This window comes from Eubalaena glacialis, chromosome 9 (genome assembly GCF_028564815.1).
Source record: "Eubalaena glacialis isolate mEubGla1 chromosome 9, mEubGla1.1.hap2.+ XY, whole genome shotgun sequence".
NCBI lineage: Eukaryota > Metazoa > Chordata > Mammalia > Artiodactyla > Balaenidae > Eubalaena > Eubalaena glacialis.
Window position 1 is genome coordinate 84,015,387 of NC_083724.1, and position 22,770 is coordinate 84,038,156.

Here is a 22,770-nt window from a genome sequence, read left to right on the forward strand (position 1 = left end):
AGCCCTGGTCCAGGAAGATCTCACATGCCGCGGAGCAACTAAACCCGTGTGCCACAACTGCTGAGCCTGCACTCTAGAGCCCAGGAGCCACAACTACTGAGCCCACGTGCCACAGCTACGAAAGCCTGCACGCCTAGAGCCCGTGTTCCGCAACAAGAGAAGCCACCACAATGAGAAGCCCGTGCACTGCAACGAACAGTAGCCCCCGCTCACTGCAACTAGAGAAAGCCCATGCACAGCAACAAAGACCCAACACAGCCATAAATAAATAAATAAATTTATTTTTTTTAAAAAATCTTGAAAAAAAAAAGGAACAGAGGGGCCTAACCCCTTCTCAAGAGACCATGGAGCTCTGTCTCCTCAAAGAATGTGTGTGTGTGCGTGTGTGTGAACGTCTAGTAAAAAGAGAAAGAAACAGAGACTGAGAGAGATAATAAATATGTCTAACTTTTATAATCAGAAAAAAACGTTGTTATTATTATAAAATAAAAGAATGAACAGAGGGACTTCCCTGGTGGCGCAGTAGTTAAGAATCTGCCTGCCAATGCAGGGAACACAGGTTTGAGCCCTAGTCAGGGAAGATCCCACATGCTGTGGAGCAACTAAGCCCGTGTGCCACAACTATAGAGCCTGCACTCTAGAGCCCGCGAGCCACAACTACTGAGCCCACGTGCCACAACTACTGAAGCCCGTGCGCCTGGAGCCCATGCTCCATAACAAGAGAAGCCACTTCAATGAGAAGCCCGCGCACTGCAACGAAGAGTAGCCCCCGCTCGCCACAACTAGAGAAAGCCCGCATGCAGCAATGAAGACCCAACGTAGCCAAAAAAAATTTTTTTTAAAAAAACAAAGAATGAACAGAAACAGGAAATTCTTTCACATTACTAGACAATAGTAAAAAAAAAGTTTTTTTAATATAGAAGACTTGATATATAATTAAGTTGAATTAATAGATATCCAATTTGAATCCTACAAAGATCTTATCTTTCTTCTCAAATGTTCTATGAAAATTTACCATGTATTCAACCAAGAAGAAAATGTCAATAACTCTAAAAAGTTTAACTGAAATTAATAGTAACGATGGTTTAAATTTTAAATCCAACCACTCAAAATTGAAAACTATAGAGGTAACAGTAGCATCTCTCCTACTCGCTCTGAGGCATGGAGCCTGGGACATAGTAGAGGCACCCCGTGAACATGTGTTAGGATGCAGTGTGCCAGGCACTTCTGGAGTCACCATCTCATGTAAATCCTCCATACACCCCCACAGGTCCCCCATTCTGACAGATAAGGAGCCTGGGGTTCACACGGTTTTAGTCATCCATCCAGGCCTACACCGTAGAGATGGTATTCACACCCAAGCCAGCCTGACTGCAAAGTCTATGACACCTCTCATATTTCTTATCCCTTTGACTGTAACCAATGTATAGATCTCAAACAAATCATTTCCAGTCCTAAAATTAATAAATGGAAACCAAAATTCATGAATCTGCTAATTAGTCTTTTCCATGGTGGAGATTCCTTGATTTTTCAAGAGAAATCAGTGTGTGCACATGTTTACCACCCACACACATATTTTTATAAATAAATAAAAATTAAGATGAAACTTCATTCTCACTTTTATATAGTCTTGATTATGTCAGACTTGGCAAGACTGAATAACACATAAATGTCATTTTGAAAATAATTAGACAGACCAAATAAGTCAAAATAAATACCTCCAACCTCATCAACTTGGTATAATTAAAGATAGAAGAAATTCATGAAGATATCAGACTTAGTCATGTCTAAAAATACAATGGCAAAGGGTAGCTTTTTTCTCCTTGATAAATGTAAGCATTATCTTCAACTATTCCTTCCAAATATATCTATACATTCTCCTACCTATTAATTTTTTTATTAAAAAGAAGCATGATTTAAAAAAGAGTATACATAACAAACAAAAAAGAAGAGTATAAACAAAAGTGTGTGAAACCAAATGGAAAAAAACCCTGCTAAGACTATACAAATACACTGTGACATTATATTATATACAATATTTTTTAAATCTCATAATAAGAAAGAAATTAATGCTTAGACTTTACCTTCCTGGAATCTGATCTTGCTGGAATATAAATATAATGCCCCAAACGGGTATCAAATGGTACAGTATATGGTCTCTTTTCAGGTATCCTGGCATCTGGCCCATCTCCACAAGTTTCCTTAACTGACGAAGTCATTGACAGGTTAAGTTTTGTTAGTTCTTCACTCAGTTGATCCACAAGAAGTTGTTGTTCTATTATTTTTTCATTCTTTGTAGAAGAGAGATAAGAATTTTAAAAACACAGAACCTCAGTATGTATGTAATGATTAAAAATAACTGTACATCGACCAAAATTACAACTACCTTAACAAAACAGTAAAACCTCATTTATCCAAAGACTAGCCTTCTGGGACTTCCCTGGCGGTCCAGCGGTTAAGACTCCGCACTTCCACAGCAGGGGGCGCAGGTTCCATCCCTGGTCGGGGAACTAAGATCCTGTAGGGTGCGTGGCTCAGCCAAAAAAAAAAAAAAATTTTTTTTCTAAAAAAAAAAAAAAACCCAAAAAACAAAAAAACAAAGACTAGCCTTCTGGTGTTCACAAGAATTTAGGATTGTCCTGAGTGGTAAAAACTTTTGAATAGTAAGCACCAATAAATACAGCCTAAAGAGTGTGCAAGACAGTGCCCCACACACTGTGACTGGTTAGCTTGCCAACCTGAAGCACTATGATTAGCTGATCTTTATAAAAGTTTGAACCTTTAGAGTGAAATCCAAGAAGTAACAAGAGACTAGAAAGTTGAAAAGTGTAGAAAATTGCAAATAGCTGAGGTGACAGCAAAGGGGACAGAAAGTGGTAACAGGTGCAGTGAAGTGAAAGCCTTTACTCAGTGAAAAATAAAGCCAGAAACACAAAGAGATAGAAGATAGGCAATTGAGAGTCGTGGGAGAAAGAACTTGGAAATCAAAGGCAGAACAAATTATGGGGGGGGCGGAGAGAGACACCGTGTGTGGTTTAGCTTCTTACATATCCTCTAAAGAAAAATTTTGAAGTATATCCAATCTAGAAAGCTCTAACATCAATCTTTGTTTTATAAGCACAAAATTATGTAAACAAGAAATGTCATTCATCTTAATATTTCACATGTATTAAAATGTTTAAATAGGAGAAAAAAAAAAACCTAAACTTTCACTGTGTTAATGCTGAGCTATAAAATGTAACTTTATTTTAAAAGTCATGTATTCAGATAATTAAAATATAAAATATCAATAGCATATAAGTTGATGGGGAATATTAAATGGAGTCCTTATACTCTCTAGGAAAAGGGTAAAAATACCAATTAATATTAGTCTGTATTAAGTCAAGGGTGCATGGTATACTCTCCAGAATAACCACTAAAAAAAGTGAAAGTACAACTTCTAAGGTAATGAAGTAAATTTAAAAATACACAATTAATCCAAAAGAAGGTAAGAAGGAGAGAAAAAGGAACATAGAGCAGATAGGATAAGTAAAAATCACAATGGTGGGATTATAACCAGAATGTAATAGTAATTATGTTAAATTCAGAAATGAACTAAGTAATCCAATTAAAGGATAAGGACTGTCAGAAAGAATTGTAAAATTATCTAACCTGCTAATTACAAGAAACACAACTAAAATAGACATAGAAAGATTAAAAAGAAGATGGAAAAAGAGATACCATGTAAATATTAATCAAAAGAAAGCTGGTATAGCTATATTAATATAAAATAGACTTTAAGGCAAAAACCATTAGAAGAGATAAAATGAGGTAAAAAGTGATTAAAAAAAAAAGGTCAATTCACCAGGATGATGTAACAATTCTACATTTCTATGTACTTAATAACCGAGCTTAAACATATATAATGCAAAAATGGTCACTATTCTCAAGACAAATCCAAAATTATAGTGGGAGATTTTAACATCACTCTAAATCACTGATATGACAAAAAGACCCCAAAAAAGTGAGTAAAAATATAGATTTGAATAACAGGATAAACAGGATTAAGAGAACCCAATGATTGCAGAATACACATTCTTTTCAAACACTTCTGTAGTATCTACAAAAACTGGCCTTATGCTAAGCCATAAAGCAAGTTTCAACACAAAGAACTGAAATCATACAATTAAGCTAAAAATTAATAAATGCAACTAAGCTAAAACTTAATAAAAAGAAATCCTCCATGTGTTGGAAATAAAATAACTATATAACCCATAGGTCAAAGAAAAAAGTCACAATAAAAATTAGGAAATATTTTGAGGCAAATGTGGAATGCAGGTAAAAATAAGCTTAGGAGGAAACATATAAATTTAAATGCATATATTATAGAAGGCTAAAAATATATAGAAAGGCTAAAAATCAATGGAACTAAGCATCCATCTAAAGAATTTAGAAAGATAGCATAGGATCCTATCCCCCAAAAAAGCAGAAAAAATTAAATAATAAAGATAAGGGTAGAAATTAATTAAATAATAAATAAACATATACTAGAGAAGATCAACAAAGTCAAGAATTTCTTCTCTGAAGAGACTAATAAAATTGATAAACCCCTGGTGAAGCTGATCAAGGAAAAAAAAAAAGAGAGAAGGCACAAATAACCAGGAATGAAAAGGGGGATATCATCACATGTCTAAAAACATTAAAGATATAAGAGACTATTACAAACTTATGCCAATAAATATGAAAACTTAGACACAGTTGTCAGATTCTTAGACAAATAAACCTTATCAAAAGGGGGGCAAAAAGAAAATATGATTGAATTCATAATAAAACATTCCACAAAGAAATGTTCCAGTCCCAAATGTTTTTCAGGTGAATTCAACCAAACACTTAACGAAGAAATAACACTAATTTTTCACACACTCTTCCAAAGTATAGAAAGAGAAGGAATGCTACCTAACCTACATTATTAGGCTAACCTAATTTGTTACAATATCTAACAAGAATATTTTGAGAAAGGAAAATATAGGCTAATCTCACACATGAATAGAGATGCTAAAATCCTAAACAAAATAATCACAAACCAAATCAAGGACACTTGTAGAAAACAGTTAACACAGCAGACCTGACTGCTATCCTTTGAAAGACCTGCTTAAGAGGTTGTCCATTGGCTGGTGTCTGGGAGCTTGGATCTTAAGAGGGTTCCCAACACCCTAACTGGTAAGAGTGGCTCACTGTGCTCAAAGTGTTTGTACAGACAAGGTGGTTTATGCTGAACACCTGCTTTCCTTCTGGTAGTCTGGAATTTTGGTACATGCTGGGCAGAGAATGCCTTCATTACCAGCCCTCAATAAAACCTGAGTCTCTACTGAGTTTCCTTGGTAGACAACATTTCACGTGAGTTGTCACAGTCTTTGCTGGGGGAATCAAGTACATGTGGGTGACTCCAACGGGAGACAACTCTTGGAAGCTTGTGCCTGGTTTCTCCGGGACTTCACTCTATGTCCCCGTTCCCTTTGCTCTCCTTTCACAGTAATAAATCTTAGCCATGAGCACAACTATATGCTGAGTCCTCCTAGTGCATCATCCAACCTGAGGGTGGTCTTGGGGACCCCCAACACAATACATCATGACCCAAAGAAAGGTTTATTCCAGGAATATAAGATTGGTTTAAAAATTAGAAAAATCAATATAATTCACCACATTAACAGAATAAAGGGAGGAAATCATGATAAAGAAAAATTATTTGATAAAATTTAATATCCATTCATAATAAAAATTCTCAGCAAAGAAATTTTCCTTGGTTTGATAAAGGATAAATTAAAAAATATATATATCGGGACTTCCCTGGTGGTCCAGCAGTTAAGACTCCACACTTCCACTGCAGGGGGCATAGGTTGATCCTGGTCGGGGAAGTTCCGCATACCGCACAATGCAGCCAAAAAGTAAAAAAAAAAAAAAAAATCTACAGCAAACATGATACTTAATAGTGAAACAGTGAAAGCTTTTCCTCTGCAGTTGGAAACAAGACAAGGATGCTTGGTATCAACACTTGTATTCAACACTGTATTAAAGATGTCAGTCAATGAAGTAAAGTTAAAAAAAAAAAAGGTATAAGGATCATAAAGGAAGAAATAAAAATGTCATCATTTGCAGATGACATAATTATAAATGAAAACCATAAAGAATTTACATAAAATATCAGAATTAAAAAATGAATTTAATCAGGTTGCTGGGTATAAGCTATCAACATAAACAAATCAATACAGTTACACATACCAACAAACAATTAAGAAAATGAAAATCTGAAAAGATTCCATTTATAATCACATAAAAAAATTAAGTACCTGGGAATGAACCTAACAAAAGATGTGCAATACTTCTACATACACACAAAAGAGTCATTATTGAGAAAAACCAAAGAAAACATGAGTAAATGGAGGAATATACCATGTTCATGGGTTAGTGAAAAGACTCATGATCAAAAGATGTTAACTCTTTCCAAAGGTATCTTATAGATTTAATGCAATCCCAGCCAAAATCACAAAAAAGTTTTTTGTTTTGTTTTGTTTTGTTTTTGTGGTCCTTGAAAAGCTGATTCTAAAATTTATATGGAGCAACCAAGACATTCTTGGGGAGGAGGGAAACAGAGCAGAGGCCTTGCTCTACAGAATATCTAGACTTATTAGGAACCTGCAATAAATAAGAAAGGTGACATTGGTCCAAAGACAGAAAAACCAATGGGATACAACAGAAGTCCCAGAAATATACAATAGATGCACGCATGAATGAACCTTGACTTATGACAAAGACAGCACTCAGAACAGTGGTGAAAAGATGGTCTTTTCAAAAAGTGACGCTGGAACAAATGGATATCTATATGGAAAAAAATTGAAATTTGACCTTTACTTTACCCCATACACAAAAATCAATTTCAGGAGAACTGTACAGCAAAATGTAAAAGGCAAAACAATAAAGCTCCTAGAAGATAATATAGAAAGACTCAGTCCAATAGGAAAGCAAGCAAGAAACTTCAATGAGCATTTCACAAAAGAAGGTATCCAAATAGCAAAAAAACATGAAGAAGTGCTCAACTTCACCAGTCATCGGGGAAGTGCAAATTAAAACCACAATAAAATAATATTACATACCTACCAGATTGCCTAAGATTTAAAAATTTACAATAACGAATGCTGGCAAGCAAGTGGAGCAGCAGGATTGCTCATACAGTGCTGGTGCAAGTTTAAACCGGAAAACAAGTTTGGTATCATTTACTAAAGTTGAAGATTCACCTACCCTATGACCTAGCAATTCAACTCCTAGGCACAAATCCAAAAGAAATGTGTGTGCGTGTGCACCAGGAGACATGTTTAAGAAAATTCATAGAAAAAAAATGTCTATCAACAGTAGAACAGAAAAATAAATTGTGGTATATTCATACAATGAAATCCTGTACAGCTATAAACTAATCAAGCTACAGCTACACACAACAACGTGGATGAATCAGAACAGATAAAATGTTCAATAAAAGCAACCAGATACTAAAGAATATATATTGAATGATTAAATTTATAAAAATTCCAAAAACTAAACTGTAGTGTTCAAGGATACATAGTAAAACCACAAAGCAAAGCAAGGAAATTATCATTATGAAAATTAGGAGAGCAGCTCTCTCCGAGGAGGAGAGACTAAGGGCTTCCGAGGGGCTGGCAGTGTGCTATTTCTTGAACTGGTGGTGGTTACCCAGCTGTTCTCTTTGTGATAAATCACTGAACAACACATTTTATTTTATATATGTTTTATGTTTTTAAATTATTACAGAATTAGAAGGGTTAAAAAAGAAAACAAAAATAATGTCAAAATCAAAGTCTAATTTGTCCTGAATCAGATTATTACTCAGGGCAGTAGTTACTCCTTGATAGGAAGCTAAAGGCTTTAAATGAAATTAACTGTTTGGGGGGTGGTAGGGTTCATAGCCAGGGAGTATAATATTTAGGGACATACCATGTTACTCTGCAGGCACATCCATGTTAATACAGAAAAGCTAAGATAGAGAAATTGAAAGATTTAGCCAAAATTAAAGAGCAAATCACTGATGGAGTATAAAATGATAATCTAACAAATCAAAAAGTTTAAATTATGTGTTTACCTTCCAACACTTGACAATATCACATTGCCTATTACTTTGGCAAACAACGGAAGGGAAAGTATAAAGAAAGGATAACCATAACATGATTTGCAAATTAAGCTCCTGGGTATAAGGTTTTGTATTTTTGAAATATAAGTCAAGCTAACAATAAAAATGTTTTCCCTTCACACCAATTTAGGAGGAAAACTGTAATAACTCTTTCAGGTGCTTGTGTTCATAACTCTTCATTTGAAACCTATTTTTGCAAACATTCCCACTTATCATTTACAGTGCTATTTTATTTAGTCATGTACTATTCCAATGAAATATACAGAGCAAGGTACATTAAAAAACTCTACCTGCAACCTATTCACTTTCTGCGCTTCTTTCAAAGATATAACATGTCCTTTGTTTTCCTGCATCATCATTTGCATTTGATTCTTTAGTTCCTTCACTTTCAGGTCCTTCTGATTAAATACTACTTCATCAGCAGCAAGAGCACACTGGGAGGAGGGAAAGAAAGCACAAGAGAGATTCAATGTGGAAAACACTCGAGAGAGCCCACATAATACCACAAAAACTGTGGTTTAATGATAATGACACCTTGAAGATGTCTCTTAAAATTGTCTTATCCTTTGTTTCTGGTTTCTTTATAAGAAAGGCCGAAACAGCTGAGAGGACCTATTACTGCTATAATGTAAGAATTAATCACCACAAAGATAGGAAGATTTTCCTTATTTTTATTTCCTGCATTTTAAGATTGAAGCCAGTTATTCAAGTTCTAGAGTACATTCAATGAGATATTTATAAGTTTTCTAGAATTGCCATGAGATTTTAATGTGGGTTTTTAAAAATCAGAGAGGTCACATTTCCCAAACTGGCCTATAGAGTATAACAATGCATTTGGATGTTTAAATAAAGAACATTTGCTAATTTTGTACCCTTTCACTAAAAAGAGATATATTTTGAAGATGTCTGGAAATATGGTTAAACATATAGTTTTCTTAGTTTGCCTGTCTCCAAATAAACTCAGGATATGCAAATAATACTTTTAAAACAAACTTTGAACTAAATAAACAGAAAATTAACATTGGTCAAGGGTCTACTTTATGCTAGATTGGCATGGCTACTTGGCATTTTAAAAATATCTCACTGAATAGACATGATTCTTTTTTCATGAAGAAACTAAAGCTCAGTGAGTTAACACCTCTTCCCAGGACAACACACTGGATAAACCAAATTCCTGACAGTCAACTCCAGGGCCTTTCTAGATCCGAAGCCTACGCTCTTTCCGCTAAGCCACAGGAAAAGAGAAGAATGAGTAGCTATTTACAAAATGGTGCTCTCTTTACAAACAAGATTTAATTCACAAAACCAGAGCATGTGCGTGACCCCTCAGGTGGTGGCGTGGAGGTGGATGGGCCTCTGAACTGGGAACCCACAGACTGAGGCCAGCCTTGAATTTGCTACACAGCCTTCCCTTGGGACTTTGGGCAAGTCCCCTCTTTTCTCTGCTTGGGATCTTTTTTTTTTTTTTTTAAACATCTTTATTGAAGTATAATTGCTTTACAATGGTGTGCTAGCTTCTGCTTTACAACAAAGTGAATCAGTTACACATATACATATGTTGCCATATCTCTTCCCTCTTGCATCTCCCTCCCTCCCACCCTCCCTATCCCACCCCTCTAGGTGGTCACAAAGCACCGAGCTGATCTCCCTGTGCTATGCGCCTGCTTCCCACTAGCTATCTATTTTACATTTGGTAGTGTATATATGTCCATGACACTCTCTCACCCTGTCACATCTCACCCCTCCCCCTCCCCATATCCTCAAGTCCATTCTCTAGTAGGTCTGTGTCTTTATTCCCATCTTGCCACTAGGTTCTTCATGACCTCTTTTTTTTTTTTTTTCCCTTAGATTCCATATATATGTGTTAGCATACTGTATTTGTTTTTCTCTTTCTGACTTACTTCACTCTGTATGACAGACTCTAACTCCATCCACCTCATTACAAACACCTCCATTTCATTTCTTTTTATGGCTGAGTAATATTCCATTGTATATATGTGCCACATCTTCTTTATCCATTCATCCGATGATGGACACCTAGGTTGCTTCCATGTCCTGGCTATTGTAAACAGAGCTGCAATGAATATTTTGGTACATGACTCTTTCTGAATTATGGTTTTCTCAGGGTATATGCCCAGTAGTGGGATTGCTGGGTCATATGGTAGTTCTATTTTTAGTTTTTTAAGGAACCTCCATACTGTTCTCCATAGTGGCTGTATCAATTTACATTCCCACCAACAGTGCAAGAGTGTTCCCTTTTCTCCACACCCTCTCCAGCATTTATTGTTTCTAGATTTTTTGATGATGGCCATTCTGACCGGTGTGAGATGATACCTCATTGTAGTTTTGATTTGCATTTCTCTAATGATTAATGATGTTGAGCATTCTTTCATGTGTCTGTTGGCAATCTGTATCTCTTCTTTGGAGAAATGTCTATTTAGGTCTTCTGCCCATTTTTGGATTGGGTTGTTCGTTTTTTTGTTATTGAGCTGCATGAGCTGCTTGTAAATCTTGGAGATTAATCCTTTGTCCGTTGCTTCATTTGCAAATATTTTCTCCCATTCTGAGGGTTGTCTTTTGGTCTTGTTTATGGTTTCCTTTGCTGTGCAAAAGCTTTTAAGTTTCATTAGGTCCCATTTGTTTATTTGTGTTTTTATTTCCATTTCTCTAGGACCTGGGTCAAAAAGGATCTTGCTGTGACTTATGTCATACAGTGTTCTGCCTATGTTTTCCTCTAAGAGTTTGATAGTGTCTGGCCTTACACTTAGGTCTTTAATCCATTTTGAGTTTATTTTTGTGTATGGTGTTAGGGAGTGTTCTAATTTCATACTTTTACATGTACCTGTCCAATTTTCCCAGCACCACTTATTGAAGAGGCTGTCTTTTCTCCACTGTATATGCTTGCCTCCTTTATCAAAGATAAGGTGACCATATGTGCGTGGGCTTATCTCTGGGCTTTCTATCCTGTTCCATTGATCTATATTTCTGTTTTTGTGCCAGTACCAAACTGTCTTGATTACTGTAGCTTTGTAATATAGTCTGAAGTCAGGGAGCCTGATTCCTCCAGCTCCATTTTTCGTTCTCAAGATTGCTTTGGCTATTCGGGGTCTTTTGTGTTTCCATACAAATTGTGAAATTTTTTGTTCTAGTTCTGTGAAAAATGCCAGTGGTAGTTTGATAGGGATTGCATTGAATCTGTAGATTGCTTTGGGTAGCAGAGTCATTTTCACAATGTTTATTCTTCCAATCCAAGAACATGGTATATCTCTCCATCTATTTGTATCATCTTTAATTTCTTTCATCAGTGTCCTATAATTTTCTGCATACAGGTCTTTTGTCTCCTTAGGTAGGTTTATTCCTAGGTATTTTATTCTTTTTGTTGCAATGGTAAACGGGAGTGTTTTCTTAATTTCACTTTCAGATTTTTCATCATTAGTATACAGGAATGCAAGAGATTTCTGTGCATTAATTTTGTATCCTGCTACTTTACCAAATTCATTGATTAGCTTTAGTAGTTTTCTGGTAGCATCTTTTGGATTCTCTATGTATAGTATCATGTCATCTGCAAACAGCGACAGCTTTACTTCTTCTTTTCCGATTTGGATTCCTTTTATTTCTTTTTCGTCTCTGATTGCTGTGGCTAACACTTCCAAAACTATGTTGAATAATAGTGGTGAGAGTGGGCAACCTTGTCTTGTTCCTGATCTTAGTGGAAATGGTTTCAGTTTTTCACCATTGAGGACAATGTTGGCTGTGGGTTTGTCATATACGGCCTTTATTATGTTGAGGAAAGTTCCCTCTATGCCTACTTTCTGCAGGACTTTTATCATAAATGGGTGTTGAATTTTGTCGAAAGCTTTCTCTGCATCTATTGAGATGATCATATGGTTTTTCTCCTTCAATTTGTTAATATGATGTATCACGTTGATTGATTTGCGTATATTGAAGAATCCTTGCATTCCTGGAATAAACCCCACTTGATCATGGTGTATGATCCTTTTAATGTGCTGTTGGATTCTGTTTGCTAGTATTTTGTTGAGGATTTTTGCATCTATGTTCATCAGTGATATTGGCCTGTAGTTTTCTTTCTTTGTGACATCTTTGCCTGGTTTTGGTATCAGGGTGATGGTGGCCTCGTAGAATGAGTTGGGGAGTGTTCCTCCCTCTGCAATATTTTGGAAGAGTTTGAGAAGGATAGGTGTTAGCTCTTCTCTAAATGTTTGATAGAATTCGCCTGTGAAGCCATCTGGTCCTGGGCTTTTGTGTGTTGGAAGATTTTTAATCACAGTTTCAATTTCAGTGCTTGTGATTGGTCTGTTCATATTTTCTATTTCTTCCTGGTTCAGTCTCGGCAGGTTGTGCATTTCTAAGAATCTGTCCATTTCTTCCAGGTTGTCCATTTTATTAGCATAGAGTTGCTTGTAGTAATCTCTTATGATCGTTTGTATTTCTGCAGTGTCAGTGGTTACTTCTCCTTTTTCATTTCTAATTCTATTAATTTGAGTCTTCTCCTTTTTTCTCTTGATGAGTCTGGCTAATGGTTTATCAATTTTGTTTATCTTCTCAAGAACCAGCTTTTAGTTTCATTGATTTTTGCTATTGTTTCCTTCATTTCTTTTTCATTTATTTCTGATCTGATCTTTATGATTTCTTTCCTTCTGCTAGCTTTGGGGTTTTTTTGTTCTTCTTTCTCTAATTGCTTTAGGTGCAAGGTTAGGTTGTTTATTCGAGATGTTTCCTGTTTCTTGATGTAGGCTTGTATTGCTATAAACTTCCCTCTTAGAACTGCTTTTGCTGCATCCCATAGGTTTTGGATCGTCGTGTCTCCATTGTCATTTGTTTCTAGGTATTTTTTGATTTCCCCTTTGATTTCTTCAGTGATCACTTCGTTATTAAGTAGTGTATTGTGTAGCCTCCATGTGTTTGTATTTTTTACAGATCTTTTCCTGTAATTGATATCTAGTCTCATAGCGTTGTGGTCGGAAAAGATACTTGATACGATTTCAATTTTTTTAAATTTACCAAGGCTTGATTTGTGACCCAAGATATGATCTATCCTGGAGAATGTTCCATGAGCACTTGAGAAAAATGTGTATTCTGTTGTTTTTGGGTGGAATGTCCTATAAATATCAATTAAGTCCATCTTGTTTAATGTATCATTTAAAGCTTGTGTTTCCTTATTTATTTTCATTTTGGATTATCTGTCCATTGGTGAAAGTGGGGTGTTAAAGTCCCCTACTATGATTGTGTTACTGTCGATTTCCCCTTTTATGGCTGTTAGTATTTGCCTTATGTATTGAGGTGCTCCTATGTTGGGTGCATAAATATTTACAATTGTTATACCTTCCTCTTGGATCGATCCCTTGATCATTATATAGTGTCCGTCTTTGTCTCTTGTAATTGTCTTTATTTTAAAGTCTATTTTGTCTGATATGAGAATTGCTACTCCAGCTTTCTTTTGATTTCCATTTGCATGGAATATCTTTTTCCATCCCCTCACTTTCAGTCTGTATGTGTCTCTAGGTCTGAAGTGGGTCTCTTGTAGACAGCATATATATGGGTCTTGTTTTTGTATCCATTCAGCCAGTCTGTGTCTTTTGGTGGGAGCATTTAATCCATTTACATTTAAGGTAATTATCGATATGTATGTTCCTATTCCCATTTTCTTAAATGTTTTGGGTTTGTTATTGTAGGTGTTTTCCTTCTCTTGTGTTTCTTGCCTAGAGAAGTTCCTTTAGCATTTGTTGTAAAGCTGGTTTGGTGGTGCTGAACTCTCTCAGCTTTTGCTTGTCTGTAAAGGTTTTAATTTCTCCATCAAATCTGAATGAGATCCTTGCTGGGTAGAGTAATCTTGGTTGCAGGTTTTTCTCCTTCATCACTTTAAGTATATCCTGCCACTCCCTTCTGGCTTGCAGCGTTTCTGCTGAAAGATCAGCTGTTAACCTTATGGGGATGCCCTTGTGTGTTATCTGTTGTTTTTCCCTTGCTGCTTTTAATATGTTTTCTTTATATTTAATTTTTGATAGTTTGATTAATATGTGTCTTGGTGTGTTTCTCCTTGGATTTATCCTGTATGGGACTCTCTGTGCTTCCAGGACTTGATTAACTATTTCCTTTCCCATATTAGGGAAGTTTTCAACTATAATCTCTTCAAATATTTTCTCAGTCCCTTTCTTTTTCTCTTCTTCTTCTGGGACCCCTATAATTCGAATGTTGGTGCGTTTAATGTTGTCCCAGAGGTCTCTGAGACTGTCCTCAGTTCTTTTCATTCTTTTTTCTTTATTCTGGTCTGCAGTAGTTATTTCCACCATTTTATCTTCCAGGTCACTTATCCGTTCTTCTGCCTCAGTTATTCTGCTATTGATCCCATCTAGAGTATTTTTAATTTCATTTATTGTGCTTTTCATCGTTGCTTGGTTCCTCTTTAGTTCTTCTATGTCCTTGTTAAATGTTTCTTGCATTTTGTCTATTCTATTTCCAAGACTTTGGATCATCCTTACTATCATTATTCTGAATTCTTTTTCAGGTAGACTACCTATTTCCTCTTCATTTGTTAGGTCTGGTGTGTTTTGACCCTGCTCCTTCATCTGCTGTGTGTTTTTCTGTCTTCTCATTTTGCTTATCTTACTGTGTTTGGGGTCTCCTTTTCACAGGCTGCAGGTTCGTAGTTCCCATTGTTTTTGGTATCTGTCCCCAGTGGCTAAGGTTGGTTCAGTGGGTTGTGTAGGTTTCCTGGTGGAGGGAACTAGTGCCTGTGTTCTGGTGGATGAGGCTGGATGTTGTCTTTCTGGTGGGTTCGTCCACGTCTGGTGGTGTGTTTTGGGGTGTCTGTGGCCTTATTATGATTTTAGGCAGCCTCTCTGTTAATGGATGGGGCTGTGTTCCTCTCTTGCTAGTTGTTTGGCATAGGGTGTCCAGCACTGTAGCTTGCTGGTCGTTGAGTGAAGCTGGGTCTTAATGTTGAGATGGAGATCTGTGAGAGATTTTCGCCGTTTGGTATTACGTGGAGCTGGGAGGTCTCTTGTGGACCAGTGTCCTGAAGTTGGCTCTCCCACCTCAGAGGCACAGCCCTGATGCCTGGCTGGAGCACCAAGAGCCTTTCATCCACACGGCTCAGACCAAGTACGTGGGGATTTTCTTGCCTTTTGGGAGGTCTGACGTCTTCTGCCAGCGTTCAGTGGGTGTTCTGTAGGAGCAGTTCCACGTGTAGATGTATTTCTCATGTATCTGTGGGGAGGAAGGTGATCTCCGCGTCTTACTCTTCCGCCATCTTGCCCCTCCCTCCTGCTTGGGATCTTTGAATGACCAAATAAGGAGGGGACGCATGACCCTGATGGTCCTTATAACCCTATATATTTATATGACCTTTATGACTTTTCTCTTTCTAAAATAAAATATAACTATAATTCTCATTAGTTAATACCCTCTGCTATGGGCAATTAATTGCCCATCCGAGAAGCTTAAAATGTAACTGCTCTCCCAGTGCTGCGTATTTAAATATTTTTACATATACTTTATAAACTACAGTTTTATTGTTTATTATTTATTTAAAAGTGTTTATCTGTTGAGTATATTCATGTTCACATACTGTTCTTGTGTTCAAATTATGGAGTAGAAAAGTAACAAAGAGGCTTAAGAGGTATTTATGAGGGGATGAGCTGCCTTCACAGAACCCCTGGCACGTGGCCCTACCTACAACTACTGAGTCCAATCCCTTAGCTGCCACAGATGTATAACCTAGGCCCAGGCAGATGAAGAATAAATGAGAGGAGATCATAATAGGCTAACGTGTATTGAGCCTTACTATAGCTCAGGCATCTTTCTCATCACTTTATGGGAACTAATAATGCTCTAATAGCTTTCAAAGCAACCCTAAATGGAGCTTATTATTAGTGTTTCCATTTTACAGGTAGGGAAACTGAAGCACAGAGAGGTTAAGTATTTGTCCAAGGTCAGAGAGCTAGTAAACAGAGGAGCTGGGATTCAAACCTTGGAAGTTTGTTACCCATGTTCTTAACTACTATATTCTCTCACAGAAAAAAAAAGAACAGAAAATGAAGTTTAAAAAACAATTTTTTAAAGAGACATATGGGGTAAGGAATGACACCAATCATTTGTCTATTTGCTGTTCAGTGGTATCCATAGATTACTAGGCCTAGAAGATTGCAGACCAAAAAAGGGAATCCATTTTTTTAAATTGGGAAACACTGAATGCTATATCTCTCACCTGGAGACTCATAATATACATCAGTATTTTTCAAAGTTCTGGGAAGTCTTTGGATTAAGAAACCTGTTTGTTTTTTGCAATCTAGCATTTCCCAAAACAATCTGATCATGGTACCATTTTTCAAGACTGTTAATATCTTTGGGATATCATAATCTAGAGTACATAATCTAGAGCAAGTTTAAATTTAGAGTTTCCAACAGATGGAGAGAGGAGGTTACTACCCATCTCACCCCCAAGCAGCTGGGTTTTGTGGGCTTCCAAAATCAGTCATCTTAGAAGCATGCTTTCTACCACCAACTCCTATAGTGTACCACAAAGTTCAAGCTTCCTATTACCTGTACTTAATGTTCTGCCAGTTTCTTATACCAAAGAGGAAGGGCCAGGCCTGCTCTATTTAAGAAAAAGGCAGAGCAGAGTTACTGCCTTTAAAAAAAATAAAATCCATGATTTTAAAAGTAGTACTTTATATGCTTATATTTAAAGATCAAAGCTTTGTAAAAGAGCAGCAGTTCTCATAGTGTATTCAGTAGTGACTCTTTTAGCATTAACCTTAGATCCTTTCAGGGTATCCATGAGGTTAAAACCATTTTCCTAGTTATACTAAAATGATATTTGCCTTTTACACCATGTTGTCATTTGTACTGATGGTGCAAAAACAATGATATGTAAAACTGCTGGCTTCTAGTATGAATAAAGAAAGTGTTACCAAACTGTAGTGGTAGTCACTGTATTCTTCACTGCTGTGCACTAACAATACAAACAAACCAACAAATGTCAGTTTCACTTAAGAATATCTTGATGAAGAAATAAACATGATTTTATTAAATCTCAACACATGAGCACTTTTTTAGTATTCTATGTGTCAAATGGGAGGTATGCATAAAGTAGTTGTGCTGTATACTGAAGGGTGATAGTTATCTGGGGCAAAAAATCTTGTGCAATTGTTTGAGTTGCAAGCTGAACTAGCCACATTTTTCATAGGGTGCTATTTTTACTCTAAAGAACAACAGACAAACTATTCACACTTGTATGTGTGACAGAACCATCATTTCAAGGAAAACAACTAATAGTATTTGTTGCAAATGATAAAATTCAAGTTTCATGCAAAAATTAGAATTTTGGAAAACACTTCTGCTACTGTAAACTTGACAGCTTCCAGTAATTAAAGACTTTGCAGGTGAGGTCAGTGGTGATATTAAGGAATGTGATTTTTTTGATACTGTATAGTGAAACGTGTCAGCATTGAAAGATCTGCATAACTTAGTAAACAAATATTTTTCAAGTGTCCAATGCATGTTGATTCAAAATCATGTGTGGAAAAAAGATCCATTCAAAGTACAAGATAAAAATCAGTGAATGTTAATGTAACAAAATGGTTTCAAATCCCACATTGCAGGTAAACTTTAGGAAATTTCCGCTTGTTGAGTTTTGATGTAATGTGAAAGAATATCGACAATTATCTGAAAAAGTCATTAAAATATTCCTCTCTTCCAACTACAAATCTAGATGAGGCTGGATTTTCTTCATATACTTCAACTAAAACAACATATTGCAACAAATTGCATGCTGACAGATATGAAAATCCACCTGTCTTCTATTAAATCAGACATGAAAAGAGATTTGCAAAAATATAAAGCAATTCCACTGTTATTAAATTTTTTTGTTTTGGAAAATAGTTATTTTTAATGAAAAAATGTTCTTTATATTAACATGTAATCGGGTTATTATTGTTAGTTCTGAGTGAATTAATAGTTTAAATTTGTTGTTTTAATTCTAATATGGTAAATAGCAATACATAACAACCCACATAAACAAAAGCTCTTTAGGGAACCTCAATTTGAAGAAAGTAAAGAAACCTTGTGAGCAAAAAGTTTGAGAATTGCTGTAATAGAGGTTTCTTTCTAATACATACAAATAGATATTGAGGAAAGATTTCTAACTAGAAAGCCGTCATTACGTATGTTTTCCTATTTTTAAAAAAATGGTGGAATATCCATTTGCCCACCAGACTGCAAACTCCACATAAGCAGAACTAGGTATGTCTATTCTCCATTATTTCCCCAGTGACACATAATCTTTAAATAACAAATGTTTTTCAAATGAAAAGTGGGAAAATGTAATTTTCAACTCAATATACATATATACAATATGTATACATGTACATAGCTACATTCCTTAAATATTATCAAATATGATGATTTATTTGTTTGTCTAAAAAATCAAAACACCAAACTCAAGGGATGAAGTACTTTTTTTCTTTCAAGAAGCACTGACCTAAAGAGGGATTAAAAACTCAATAAAATTTAACCTAATTTTGTTCTGAAACTGTGTTTCTTTTCATCCTCTAAATTAATGACCAGTCCCACAAGAGCCTACTTAATTAATACAACAAATTAAAATACATTTGAAGGAGAAAGGAGGAGGAGCCAAGAAAGTGATGAATTATGAGGAGAAAGCAATAGGAAAAGGGAGAAAGAAACAGAGTAAAGGCAAATAAGATTTTATATATAATCCTTTCCAAAAAAACTTCTGAAATTCCAAAACGACTCTTACTTGCCCAGATAAATTTAGTCTTTAAACAAGTTACTTACAGAGGTAGTGTCTAAGTACCTGGCATTTCTTAAGCTCTCGCTTCAGCTGGAGAACTGTAATATGCTGTGGTCCTTCTTCCAGGTTTCCAATGCCTTGGTGTCCTCTGAATGAGGTGACCTCCTGGGTCACGTTAAACCACTCCTGCAGTTTGTGTTGCTGATTTTGGTTTAGTCTGACAGAATCTTTTAAGTCCACCAGGAAGGTAAAGGCTTCCTCTAAACAATTTTGGTAACCCAAACATTCTCCTTGTAGCTGAGCAACTTGCTCCTCAAGAGAATGGATCCTATTTTTATCAGGAGTCCCCTCCCGATGGATCTGGCTAGTTTGGCTGCTACTAGCCTGCTGGCTTTGCAAAGCTTCTCGAAGCAACTTAATCTCAAATTCCATTTCGCCCATACGGTCTGACTCGGGGCTGAAGTTTAAGGTGGGTTTATTTCTAATGTTGCGTGCTCTGTTGGCATATTTGAGAGAATTTAAGGACTCGTCAAAATCCGAGGAGGATGGGCTGACACAGGTGATCATGACAGTCTTGGCACTGCCTCCCAGGGAATCTTTCAGAAGCCGGGTAATTTTAGCATCCCTGTATGGAATATGTGAACTCTTCCTGCGTGGGTCCCCAAGAGCGCTTATTACGTTTCCTAAAGCCAGCAAGCCACTGTTGATTTGAATGGATTCTTTGAACCGTTCACCAGTATTCCCTGTTTTGGTTACTCTTTCTGATCCAGCCAAATCCACAAAGTGGAACTTTGAGACAATATCCTGATGGGAATACCACGATCCATCTTCAGCTGCCTCTTTATTTTTCATCACTTGACGAAGGTTGATTGTGAAAATCGCGTGTGACCTACTGGAGTGCTCGTTCATTTGGGTGGTACCCGTATGCCTGGCTGCATTCCCCATCTCCAGGAGACTCATCACTTCATCTGCACTTTCCACCTGGCATTCCTTGGCCCCAACAATCACTTAAAATAGCAACAGCAAGTTTTAATAAAAATCCAGTAGAGTTAAATTAACCACACAACAATTATCATTTGCTTATACTGCCCAGCTAAGACAGTCCCTTTAAAAAAATTCATAGCATTTCAAAATAAAAGTAACATCAGCAACATCATTAAATAATTTTAGATAATCTTCTAACAGGACTATTTCAATAGATGGCATTCATTTTGATGTTTAAATTCTAAAAGATGTCATATATATATGTATGTTTTAAACAATCTGTGGGTTTTTTTTGGACTCACACATCACATTCAATTCTTTAAAACACATGACAAAAGAAAAATTCTTTATTCCAGTATTTTGATTTGTAGAGTCTAATATACTGATTGAAAGATAATAGATTAATTATATATATAACTCAAAAGAATTAATCAGTAGTAGATTAATTAAAATTAAATTAGTTTCTTTTGAGTTTCGTTAATATTCAAGCCATCCTAAGGTTTAAAGTTTTTGGTAAATAACCAATGATAAATGAAAATTTCAATATAAATAAAGTTGCTTATTCATTTTAAAAACAGGTTTCCCCTACGTAATATAAGAGTGCAAGGCAATTCAAAAAAGGCAAAAAAGTTTCATTTTAACGGCAGAATAGAACCCAAAATAACCTAAGCTTACTACATGTGCTATTTGTTTATATCCAAAAATATTTCAAAAAGGAGTAGGTGGATTTGGGATTTGAATCACAGCAGTAAACCTCCCAAGTCTGTGCTTGAATTACAGCACCAAGCTTCCTCTTTAATCAGATCTTGTCATGTCACTGTTTCTTTAAAAAATATTCATTTTTCTTGCATTGTTTCCATCATGACACCTTTTTTAATAGCCCAGTTCATTTAAAGTTCTAATGTACCTGTACTACAACAGGGAGTGCTAAACGATCAGTGATTATAAAATATAACAATGTAACCATAAAGCATAGTATAACTTTTCTAAAAGTTTTCTAATGTTAGGCTATAGCTTAGCACTATCTATGGTCCTCAAACCCAGCTGAAAATCACCTGGGAGCTTTATAAAAGGGAAAGTACCAACACCCACGCCCCACCTTTAACTAATTCATCAGAATCTGTGAAAAGTGGGGCCCAGAAATCAGTATTTCTTAAAAAGCTTCCAAGGTGATGCTAATTGTGCAGCATCCAGGTTGGATACCAACTACCACCTGATACAGAGAAACTCAATAAATGTGTCAAACAAATGCATTTTGGTTGTAATTGGGACATTTTATAAGATATGTGGTAATTTGTCTTAAGACTGTTAACATCCTACCAAAATTTTTGCAGGATTGCTATCAGGTGTGGAGTATTTCCATCACTAAGTTTATGAGGAGTGATAGTGTATACTATCTATTTTAGTATACACGTACTGTCTATTTTACAATAAACATGTATTTTTTTGGTAACTTTTAATAAAAGATAAAAACACTCAATAATTACATTTTACAGAAGCTCAAAACATCAGTCTGGATTTCGTCCAGAAAAGATAAACTATACAAAATTATCTAATAAGGTCACAAAGTGCTATGTATGCTTTCTTTCTAAAAAACAAAACAATAACCAATTTCTTCAAACATCCAGCAGTGCCAGAGCTGCCAGGACAGGGCCTACAGAGGCGAGCTTTACTGCCCCCTGCAGGCTGCTGCTGAAGGAGCGAGCCATCTTACTTTCCTAACTGCCAGGAAATTCCCCCAGGGAATCACTCCCTTGCCAGGATCCTTCATCTCCAGGAAGGAGGAAGGTTCCACTAAATGTGTTTTTTAGGAGAAGACATCGAAGAACAGTCATTGTTATTAATAATCATGAAAATCTAGAAACAACCAAAATGTCCAACAATGGACTATTAGTCAAATCGATTATTATAACATATTCAGAAGACAAAATTGCATGACCACATGAAGTCATAAATTTGAAAAATATTTAATGACATGAAAATTCTTACAATATAAATATTAAGTGAAAAAATAAGATGCAATACAATATGTGGGGTTGTGAGTGTATTTTTTTTTAATCAGATGTGTGTAGAAAAAGAAATCTGGAAGGAAACACACCAAAATTGGAAGTTGCTATTTCTGAGTTCTGAGATTAAAGATGATCTTTAACTTTCTTCCTTATACTTTACTATGTTTTCAAAATGTTCTACGTTGAACATACTACCTTTTAAGTCAGAAAATCAGAAAGTGTTATTCTTTAAAATACTTGTATTTTGACCTTCCCATTCTAACGTTCTCCCATTTCCAAACAAATAGATATTTAATGAGATTAACAGGTTGGCAGCACAGAACGTCAGACCTTGAGAAGCACAACAAAGGACGAGTAAATGTCAATATGAAGGAGCAAACACATAAACTCTAAATTAAAAAATAAAAAAAAAAGAGGAAGCAATAGGAGTGCTGGGACAAAAATCAGAAAGGAAGAAAGGAGAGTTCTTGGATCAACTTGGATGAACACCAAAACACCAAAGGGAGAAGCCATCCCCAACCTCAGGGTAACTCTGGGAGAAAAAAAAGTACAAAAATTAATTTAGCCTATGTCACACTTTCTTAAGATCAGCCCAGGGGCGGGGGAGGTGGCAATTATAGGAAATAATTACAGTTGATCCTTGAACAACACGGGTTTGAACTGCGCAGGTCCACTTACATGTGGATTTTTTTCAATAGTAAATACTACAGTACTACGCAATCTGAGGTTAGTTGAATCCGCTGAGGCAGTACTGTGGATACAGAAGGACGACTGTAAATTATACTTGGGTTTCTGACTGCGCAGAGGGTCGGCACCCCTAATCGCCA

General features: G+C 36.0%; 1 protein-coding gene across 6 annotated transcripts in view; it reads right to left on the bottom strand.

Annotated features, from left to right (window-relative positions):
• Positions 1 to 22,770, bottom strand: part of KIF27 (kinesin family member 27) — a 95,599-nt gene that overhangs the window by 59,236 nt on the left and 13,593 nt on the right. For 4 of the 6 annotated variants that reach the window (XM_061199293.1, XM_061199292.1, XM_061199290.1 and 1 more), the window contains exons 4-6: positions 19,014 to 19,957; positions 8,467 to 8,610; positions 2,085 to 2,291 (exon numbers count right to left, since the gene is read on the bottom strand). In XM_061199293.1, coding sequence (XP_061055276.1) covers positions 2,085 to 2,291; positions 8,467 to 8,610; positions 19,014 to 19,957 — 1,295 coding nt within the window. The remainder of the gene's footprint in view (positions 1 to 2,084; positions 2,292 to 8,466; positions 8,611 to 19,013; positions 19,958 to 22,770) is intronic. The other 2 variants (XM_061199291.1, XM_061199294.1) reach the window with 2 other exon arrangements.